General features: G+C 35.3%; 2 protein-coding genes across 2 annotated transcripts in view; one reads left to right on the top strand and one right to left on the bottom strand.

The window, feature by feature from the left end:
• On the top strand, positions 329-10,307 carry SELENOP (selenoprotein P). The gene is given in 5 exon segments (NM_001134823.1): positions 329-376; positions 3,279-3,494; positions 4,245-4,457; positions 5,778-5,895; positions 8,811-10,307. Coding segments are annotated over 4 exon segments (1,173 nt in total). The 5' UTR covers positions 329-376; positions 3,279-3,291; the 3' UTR covers positions 9,450-10,307.
• The window catches only part of CCDC152 (coiled-coil domain containing 152), a 63,665-nt gene continuing 62,766 nt past the window's right edge, over positions 9,831-10,729 (bottom strand). The window contains exon 8 of the mRNA XM_021076773.1: positions 9,831-10,565. Coding sequence (XP_020932432.1) covers positions 10,416-10,565 — 150 coding nt within the window. The 3' untranslated portion in view covers positions 9,831-10,415. The remainder of the gene's footprint in view (positions 10,566-10,729) is intronic.

The following is a 10,729-nucleotide window of genomic DNA, read 5'->3' as shown; positions in this document are numbered from 1 at the left end:
TTATAGTTTGGAAAAGAGCATGACTTGGAGGCCTTCTTTACCCTTAGCCCTTCCTCCCGCCCCAGACTGTACCATTAAATCCTAGACACTGGGGTGACTGAAAAGGATAGGGAATAAAATTGTAATTGCCAAAAAACTTTCTCCCCATTTTATGCCTGGCAGTGCTTACTACTTTTTTAAAAAGTTGATTATAAGAATCATTTCAGGGGTTTGCTCTGCTTGCAAGGTCACCGCCTGAGCGGGCACTGAACTTTGGATTATGACTGAAGAGTGAGGTAAACAACAGGACTATAAATATCCAAGTTTCTGGCTGTGGCTTTGTGGAGCTGCCGAGCTGAGCAAAGAGAAAGGAAGCAAGCTAGTCGGAAGGGGTCGTGTAAGTAGGAACTTTGTGTTTTTCATGATTGATTCCTTGAGAGTTTGGTAAATAACTTGATTTTTGAGTCTGATAAAATGTTTCTGTCCTTAGAATAGATTTAAAAAAAAAAAGATTGGTAAAGAAAATAAAAGTAATACTGAAGAAAGAACAAAAGAGTCTAAACTCCGGCAGTGGGCACATTGACAATTCTTGCTAATTTTTGCCCTGCCTTCTGCACAGCTAAGGATGAAGATGGGGGCAATGGAGGCTGGAGAAATCGAACACTTTTACTTTGCAAAAAGTTGTGCTGTCTTACGGGCAATATTGTATGTTCACGCTTACGTATCTCCCACGAAAGGCAGAGTGAGAGCTTTAAGGGGAAAAATAGCCCATGGGTTTGAAGAGCAAGGACTGAAATATGGCCATTCCACAGTGCTGTAGAAACGTCCAGGGTATTGTGAGCAGTTTCGCATTAAAGAACAGCAGCAAAAGGGGAGGGCAGGTTTGGTTCACTGTGTGGAAATGATCACCCTGGAAAGAGTTAAACCTGTGTCAGAATCAGGTGGTCTGTGATTAAATGTGAGGTGGTTTTCAGGTGAGTGAGGTGGGACCCTCAGATGGGAGTCTGAAATTCAGGGGAAGAGGGTGGAAAAAGATTGTGCATACTTTGCCTTCTGATGGGGTATTTTAAACAAATGTAAGTCTGTATGTGGCCAACAAATCTAGGTTTTGTGATTGAAAGTGGTGAGATTAATGAAATTCACAACTACATTTTAATTGTTATTGCACTGCCTTCCAGGAAATCTAATTTTCTTATTTATTGTCACTATTTTATACAGCTGCCTGACAGCTGTAATCAATCAGAAGTTTATTATGTAAAAAATGAGCTCACGAAAACAAAGCCGAACAGCCTATTGATTCAGTGACAGGAAAATCTGAATATAATCCACTATCCTCTGCCAATGGCTTTAGTTATTTTTCATTAAAAAAAAAATGAGAAATACGTGATAGAACCTTTTCATTTATATTCACTATTCAGCCATTCGGAATGGTATACTGTATGGCAAAGTGACGGTGCCAAGTGTATTCCAGAAAGCAGAGAAATCTAGCCATTCTAGTAAGAAACAAAACATCTTGAATAATTTTGACATTCTCTTTGTCATCTTAGGGCAAAAATCCTGGCTCCTAGAGCTATTAAAAGTTGACCTGTCTAAAAACCGTAGCTAAGAGGTCTTGTTTTGGAATTAGCAGAACCGGTTTGAATCCAGTTTCTCCTGTGATTCAGTACTTGTGCGGACTTGGGCAAGATGCCTAAGCTCTCTCTCTTAGCTGTAATTTTCTCAATTGCAAAGGGGATAATTGTCACATAGATGCAAAGACTGACTGACATGATATTAAAAAGTGCTTAGTGCCATCAGCATGTCGTTCTATAAATGCTTAACAAATGGTAGCTATAATAAGGATAATTATGTCCTCAGTATAAGAACTATGCTAAGAAATTGCCTAGAGTTAGTCCAAACATGGCCTGTCCTTTTTTAAAACTAGAATTTTAAAGATATTAGAAGAGTTTGGATGGCCTTAATAAATCATTTAATTTATCCTCTCTTAAATTCCCCCCTCCCTCTTTATTTCTCTCCCTCTGGTTATGCTTTTATCAAGATACTCTATATAGCTAGGGGTTTTGTGGTGTCAAATAATGTGAAATGTAATCAGGTTTTAAAAAGTTTAACTATATCTACTAGTGCATTAGAGCCCAAATCAATCTGATTTTAGCCTTTCTATTTCCTCTTAATTCTGGGCTCAGTCTAAGTAACTTATTAACTGCCTATCCTCCCTCCACTGTTCTGTACCCTCCCCGCAAAAAACCACTTCTACTTTTTTTAAATATCCCAGATCTGTGCCTGAAGATGTGCCAACTTCTCAGATCTGGAATTTTGTTCTTATCTCTCCACACAGACTGTCATATCAAAATGAGCCTGATTAACTGATTAACTTGGTAGATCTCAAATAAAAATTAAATGTTTGCATAAAATGTGGGGATTTTTCTTTTTCTGCTCGTCTCTGCTGAAAGTATTCTTCTTTTCCCTACCGCCTGTCTATGGTTCCCTTGCTTTATTTGTACCTTTCTGCAGAGAGTGCTGGCCCTTATTTTGGGAATATTTCTCATCAGGTAGTTAACTTTAAGAGGGGTCATCTTTTTACCCAAGAAAATGCTATCTAGTCTCAGGAACTTCCTGAAAGTAGTGGTAGCCAGTAAGTAGGCAGTGTAGATTTCAGTGAGTCTTAAATGGTACAGGGGCCCGTGACTTGTAATACTTCTTTCTGGTCAGTCATTTTTCCATTGGTCCATCTTTGTCTTGGATGTGATAGCAACATTTTGGCAGGCATGACTTCTGAATCTCTTCATGTTAGCAGGCTGCCTTACTCTACCTCCTTTCTTCGTGGGTTTCCGTGCTGACTTTTCATTTCTGTACACAATCTCCTATTTACCCTTTCCTTTCTTAGATTAGAAGAACAGAAAGAAGAGAATAGAAAGAAGCAGTTAGAACTTGGTGTGTTTCAAATAAAAAATGTTTGCAGAATGCTTGGTTGTAGAGGCTACATTCTCAAAATTTTCCTAAACATGTATCTTCTCTTAGAGACATCCTTGGCTGCCTGTTCAGGCAGACCTCTGAAACATGCCTGCTAAAGTATCTTGCTAGGCCAGATAGTTAAGAGGTGTTCTGACAGCTTTCTTGCCTCTGGCTGACCTTTTCCCCTTTACAGGGAGATTTGATGCTAAGAGGCCCAACATAATGAACCCAACAACATAGAGATAGAAACCACTGGCTAGCTATTTGTAGAAAGTAGAATTATAGAAGTTTCTAGTTTTGACTGTGATGTCATCCATGAAAATACAGAAAGGTTTTCTCTTTTCCAGGACGACCCCAGCAATGTGGAGAGGCCTGGGGCTGGCCCTGGCTCTCTGTCTCCTCTCTTGGGGAGGAACAGAGAGCCAGGGGAAAAGCTCCTTCTGTGAGCAACCTCCAGGCTGGAGCATAAAGGACCAAGACCCCATGCTGAACTCCTATGGTTCAGTGACTGTGGTTGCTCTTCTTCAGGCCAGCTGATACCTGTGTATTCTGCAGGCATCCAGGTAAGGCAGTTTTCTTGTGGCCTAGGATTTCTTAAAGGGATAGTTATTAAACATATGCATACATAAAATAAAATAAAAGTGAAAAAAGATATTTATTAAGTCACTTTTTAAAGAAAACTATATATGTTTCCATGAAACATTAGAAAAAGAAGATTAGAAGGATGTTTACAGTGGTTTTCTTGGGGCTATGGAAATTTCTTCTCCTTTTTGTGTTACCTGTATTTTATAATACCCTACTAAATATATATTATTTGTGTAATGAAACAATTCTAAAATGTACTCTTGCAAATGGACTCATTATTCAATAGGAAGCAGAGAGACATGAGCTTTGCCAGAGTAGATTGGATGCTAGATTTGACACCAAAAGACTTGAATCATTTAACAAATTTATAAATAAATATTTGTTAGGTTATTTGCCAAATATTTATTGGGTACAATTCTCTGTAATTGTGAGCTGGATTAAAAATATATATACTTCATAGGATTAATTGAGGACTAAATGAGATAATGTCTGTGCAAGCACTTGGCATATGGTTTTAACTGGGTCTAAGTGCTCAAAAAAATAATTAGAAAACCAGTGGTCTTTAAAAACAGTTATTTAGTCTTTTAAAACAATATAAAGAAGAGGTATGACTAGGTAAAAAAGTAACAAAAGCATTTCATGTTAAAAAAATACAGAGTTAGGAGAAAGGGAGAAATCACTAAGAAAATGAGATTATTCCTTTTTTGTATTTTTTCCAAATATTTTAGATTGGAAGACCTGCGAGTAAAACTGGAGAAAGAAGGATATTCTAACATCTCCTACATTGTTGTTAATCATCAAGGAATTGCTTCTCAATTAAAATATGTGTATCTTAAAAGTAAGGTTTCAGAGCATATTCCTGTTTATCAACAAGAAGAAAACCAAACAGATGTCTGGACTCTCTTAAATGGAAATAAAGATGACTTCCTCATATATGACAGGTGTGTACATACATGCATGCACACCTCCAGATTAAAGGACGCCTGCTTCGTATTTAATAACAAGTGATTTAAATAAAACATCTGCTTTTGTTTTATTACCAAATACTCAGTTTCAAAGTGAGCCCATTAAAATGTTAGGTTTTAAGATTTTTGAAATGACTTCTTTCATACAAAAGAATTCACCATTCCGGTAGGGAAATAAAGAAAATTGACTATATCTTTTTTCCCCTGAAAATTAGTATTCTGATTAAACTAAAAAAGAAGGATCAATTTTATATCACATACAATTATAACAAAAATTTTGCAGATGAATACTTTGCTGACTACTTGTTTATCTTATCTAATTACTAAATTTTAAGGTTATACCTGCATTTTTGAACTATAAAGAAAGTTAATCATTTAGGTATAATCTGCATGAATCTGCTTTTGAATCTGTGAATCAATTTGATTTTGCTGTGATTTGATTTTGAATCACTTTGCCGTGACTGAATTTGAATCAAGTACAATAAAACATTTATATTTTGAAGGAACATCAGTGCATACATTATTTGATATCACCAACATTTTTGGTTGATGCTAACTTTTTGTTTTGGCTCTGCCTAGGCCTAAGCCCTACTTAGCCTTACTCTAAATATTTTTAATATGAAACACCATTCTTATCAGGCTGCAAACTTTTAATTTATTCTGTTGCAAAGTATAACCCTTTGATATTCATATAAAATTGTATATACAAGATAAACTGTGGGCAAGAAGGACATTTCAGCTCCACTATATCTGAAAATGCCAAGTGTTATGATTTTGTTTCTTTCGTTGTAAAAATTTTTGTTGCATCAGATTTTTTTTTTTTTAATCAGTGGGCTACTGGCCAAGACTTGATTGAGGATCTTTTTATTATGCTATGATTTCTTATTGTGTGAAATTTGTGCTGCCCTAACAGTTATGAAGGAGCATGTGATTTGTGGAGCCCAATTTATGATAAGTCAGTGGTTTGAGCGTTGATAGAATTTATAAGTCAAAATTGTATTTGACCAAGTCATAATAATTATACTACACAGTTTTTACATTCTTTATTGTGACATATCTATTTCACATTTCAAAAATGCTTGTGTTAAGACTCACAATAGTTTTGTCAGGACCTGACCAGGTATATAGTGCCAGGAAACTTAAGACCCCATTCAAGGAAATTTACTGAAGGTATGAAAGGGTCTTAGTTATTATAAGCCTGTTAAACCTATAATCCCTGTCTCAGATAGTATATAAGTAGAATTATGATAGAACAAATGTTGTCATGACATTGTATTATTATTATTATTATTTTAGATGCGGCCTCCTTGTATATCATCTTGGTTTGCCTTATTCCTTCTTAACTTTCCCATATGTAGAAGAAGCCATTAAGACTGTTTACTGTGAAAATAAATGTGGAAACTGCTCTCTCAAGGTATTTTTCTTAATTATTTTGGCTGGGAGTAAAGAGGAAATCTTTTAAGAGCTATCTAAGTTAGTGCTTCATGACTAGTTAGCTAACCAGTGTTTCTCTTGGTGTACTAAAAGCTACCCAAGATAAGAGTAGTTTTGTTATTGTTATTCGTAATTACTGATAACAGTAATTTTTATAACAACACATACTTCCTGTTATGTAACATGTACTTTAAAACATCTTTTCAAGATCCATATTGTTGCATTTATCTAGAATGAGTTTAGAAAACAAAAATCAATGTAGATTACATATCTCAGTTACCACCAAATGATGTTGCATGAGTGTGAGGACTTAAAGAATTCAGCTGATGTAGGAGTTCCCATCATGGCTCAGTGGTTAAAGAACCTGACTAGTATCCATGAGGAGGCAGGTGCGATCCCTGGCCTTGCTCAGTGGGTTAAGGATCCAGCATTGCTGTGAGCTGTGGTGTAGGTTGAAGACACAGCTCGGATCCCATGTTGCTGTGGCTGTGGTATGGGCAGGCAGCTGTAGCTCTGATTAGACCCCCTAGCCTGGGAACCTCCATATGCTGTGGGTGGGGCCCTAAAAAGACAAAGACAAAAAAAAAAAGGAATTCAGCCAATGTAAACTACATTATTGTAACATTCTGAATGTGTTCAAACAAGAGCATGGCGACAGCAAAGTTTATCCATGGCATTATCTGAAATGGAATCTACTACTTAATTTACCAAGAGTGTAAACTATGAGCTTTTCTGTGAAGCCCTTACACAATGCAGTTGGAATTGCTGCCTTAATTTCACATGAAATAACTTTTTTACTCATTAATTTTTGTCATTTCTTTCCTACTAACCATAAGAATATTTATTTATTATGAAAAACTATATTACATATTGTTTATAGAAAAGATACTCAAGGAATTGATCTTAGCTTACATTAAGTAGATTTGTTTCTTCCTCATATTGAGAAGGAAAATAATTCCAAACAATGTTTCCTTGATAGAACAAGTTGGCAAAATATGAACTCAGGTTTAAAAATAATTTTAAAGTTTGTTTGTGAGCTGTACTTCCTTTAGATTTTTCCCAGCTCTAAGAAAAGCCATTCAGTTTTTAATGAATCACTTAATTAAGAAGCTCAATGGGTTAGTTACTCTAATTATGTCATTTTTCACATTTTAATTTCATAATAATCCTACGAGGGTTATTTTACTGCTTTCACAGGTGAGGAGATGGAGGTAATGGAGATAAAGGACTAATTCAATAGTTAATTATGAGCTAGATAATTCAATATCAGGCTCATACGATGTGCTTAATGAATGTTAACTATATTGATTCCTCATATTTTGGAAGTCTTTCAGTATTCTGCATTTTTTCAAATGCTTAATAGTTGTAAATATACCTAGTTATATTGAAACAGGCAGAAACAATGCTATAAACAGTATTAATAGTAAGATGCATGCCAACCTTAAATATACTAAAATGTGAAAAAAATACATTGTAGAATCAGTGAAATATAGTAATTGGGTTTTTGGAACTAATCAGAATACTACTATAGTTATTTATCTTTGTTTAATCTATGAACATTTAGAAGATTACATAGTATAAACACATAGAAAATTTTTTATTTTTAATTAAACACTATTAGGTTCTCAAAGGTAATTTAGAAACAACCAAATACCAAACCATGTCACTTAGTGAGTCTTTGGTCAAGTTGATTTTGTAACTTTATTTCGTTGGAAGTTTAATATTGCATTGCCCTATCTATGAGCTTTGAGTCTATGACCTGTAGGCACAGAAAACAGTAAAGATTTTCAGCAAATCAAAGAACTAGATTTATGCATCATGGAATATTAAGCTCAAGCAAAAATGGGCAGTAACTTGCTGCTTTCAGCTAACAGCATTATAGTAGAAACACATTACTAAAGCTTTGGTGAAGTTCAAAAAATTTCCTAGCAAAGCTGAGGTAAAGGAATTCTCCTTGCAGCTCAGCTGTAATCATCCTGACTAGTATCCATGAGGACACGGGTTTGATCCCTGGCCCCACTCAGTGGGTTAAGGATCCAGTCTTGCCGTAAGCTGTGGTGTACGTCGCAGACATGACTCAGATCTTGTGTGGCTGTGGCACACGCTGGCAGCTGTAGCTCTGATTCAACCCCTAACCTGGGAACTTCCATATACCACTGGTGTGGCCCTAAAAAGAAAAAAAAAAAAAGGCCGAGATATAAAAAAACTATTGATTTTGAACAGTTTATTGGCAGTTTTTAATTATCAGGGAGGAATTTGTTTGTTTCAGAATGGAATATTAGATTAGATGCATTAGTGACATAGGTGTGAAAGGTTCCAGCAGGTAAACTGATTTTAGGATTTGATAGTTGTTTGACTTTATTGTAATCAGTTTAAGTTATTTTAACCTGTTTATTTAGTTTTGTTTCTGCAGACATAAATACAGCGGTTGGCTTTTCTTTTAAGCCTTATGTATCTCTCAAATTCTTCCTCCGAATTCTTAAAAATTTGGGAAATGATCTTGATAAAAAAAGGAAAATTTGAATTCTGCTGCTTATTTAACTAGTATAGAAGCTTAGGTGAACTGTTAAAACTGTAATTGTATGACATTCTTTTTTATCTATTTTCGAAACACTAATATTGACTCATTTGTCAGATGCTTGAGGAGTCTGGTTAAATGCAAATTTTGCACATGAAGCACTATATAATTAGATATGGATGGGGGCCAAATTTTAATAAAATATCTATGTGTTGAGATTGACATCTAATTTTTTTTTCATTAATATGATGCTAGGAAAAACAAAGCCAGTTAAATCCCAAGTAACTAGTTTGAATTTCATGTTAATTCTACAAATCTTTTTTATGCAGTCTTGATAAATCTGTTGATTTGTTAAGTGGTTTTTAAATTTATTCCAGACCCTGAAAGATGAAGACTTTTGTAAAAACGTATATTTGGCTACTGAGGAAAAAACAACTGAGGCTCCACAGCCTCATCACCATCATGATCACCATCACCATCGCCATCACCATCACCATCACGGGCACCAGCATCTTGGGAACGGTCATCTTTCAGAGCATCCGAAACCAGAAGCGCCAGACACTCCTGAGCAGCCCCCTCCTTCAGGTCTTCATCACCATCATGGGCACAAGGGTCACCAAAGACAGGGTCACTCTGAGAACTGAGATATGCCAGCAGGAAGTGAAAGTTTACAACTTTCTCTTCCACAGAAAAAGCTCTGACGAAGGGGATGCATAAGTCAGTTACTCTGCAAATTTCCCAAAAATTCAGAGTCAGCTCTGAGAAGTTGATGCTGACACTGTCGACATCTGATATTTGAAAAAACAGAGTCTGCAGTCACCTGACAGTGTGGAGAAAACCTCCCTTCTTTATGTAGCTGACAGGGCCTTCTGGCAGAGGAGAACGTCATTGAATCTTGACAGTGACGTTTGCCTCCAGCTGCCTGACAGGCAAGTCAGCAGCTCAACCCCGCAGAAGCTAGCACCAAATGAAGTTGAAAAAATAAGGCAGGAAGGTGAAAATGACCTTCAAATTAAATATTTTAAATTGGATATACTCCCCAAGTCAGTCTAGACCATTATATTTCCAGCATTTTTATAAGCCACCTAATTAATAGTGATCCAAAATTACTATTGGAATTGGAATTGGATTTGTGCAAACATGGAGAAATCTACTATATTGGCTTCCACATTTTAAAATTTAAGTCAAAGAAATTTTGACCCAAACCATATTTTTATTACAGGGCAACCGAAAGGTGACTGCAGCATTTGGTTAATGTGTTTTTCTTTTTCTTTCTCCAGCATTCTACTTGCATTAATGAGAACAGAAACGTAAACTATGACCTAGGGGTTTCTGTTGGATAGTTGGCAATTTAGAATGGAGGAAGAACAACAAAGACATGTTTTCCATTTTTTTTCTTTACTTATTTCTCAAAACAATATTACCTTTGTCTTCTTAATCTTATGTTTTTAACAGATCAAACCTTTAAAGAACAGTGAATTCTATCTTTTCAGATCCAGAAATACTTACACATGAATATTTTGCTATGATTATATTTTAAATATCCATTTATACTTTTTTATATCTAAGACTCATACCTTGATTTTTACTATCACATCAGAATGAAGCCTTATATCTTGTTTTCTTTATCTAGTATTGTATCATACTCTTTAAAATTTGAGATTGCCAGTTGTGGAAGATAGGAAGAGATAAAAGAATGTTGTTTATCTCTTGATGGCTTAGAAAGTATTTCCATAGTCAATGATGGTTCATTAGGTAAACTAAGTCCTATAAACCTGAACTCTTTCATGGTTAATACTATTAAGCAAGAATGCAGTACACAATTGGCAAAAGTATGGCTATGTTTAAACTCAATAAAACAGTTTGAAGTTGTCTTTTTGTTGTCATTGTTGTTATTACTTAGGTAGTATGTTATTTGTCAACAGAAATGAATTTTCAACTGCTTTTAAAGAAAATAGCAACTAATAAATTTACTTCTATATTCAAAACCGTCTACGCTTAAAGTGAGAATCTTTGCCAACGAGTTTAAGTTGAGAATCTTTGCTGACAGAGAGGCGTTGCTCTAAGTCATGAATGGTATTACGAAGAATTGCAATCTCCTTGTTTTTTTCTTCTTGAAGATGTTGAAGCTTCTAAATGGAGCAGAAAAATTTTGTTATTGAAATTCAGAAATAATAAGATTAAGAAAATGAAACAACAAAACAACAGCAAAAGCTTACTTCTGGTTTAAGGAGAAGTAGGTATTAAAAAAGATACCATATTTTGAAAGATCTATACTCTTATTTTTGTGGGATTT

Source organism: Sus scrofa, chromosome 16 (assembly GCF_000003025.6).
Source record: "Sus scrofa isolate TJ Tabasco breed Duroc chromosome 16, Sscrofa11.1, whole genome shotgun sequence".
NCBI classification, from domain to species: Eukaryota; Metazoa; Chordata; class Mammalia; order Artiodactyla; family Suidae; genus Sus; species Sus scrofa.
This window is presented reverse-complemented; position numbering and strand designations above follow the sequence as displayed.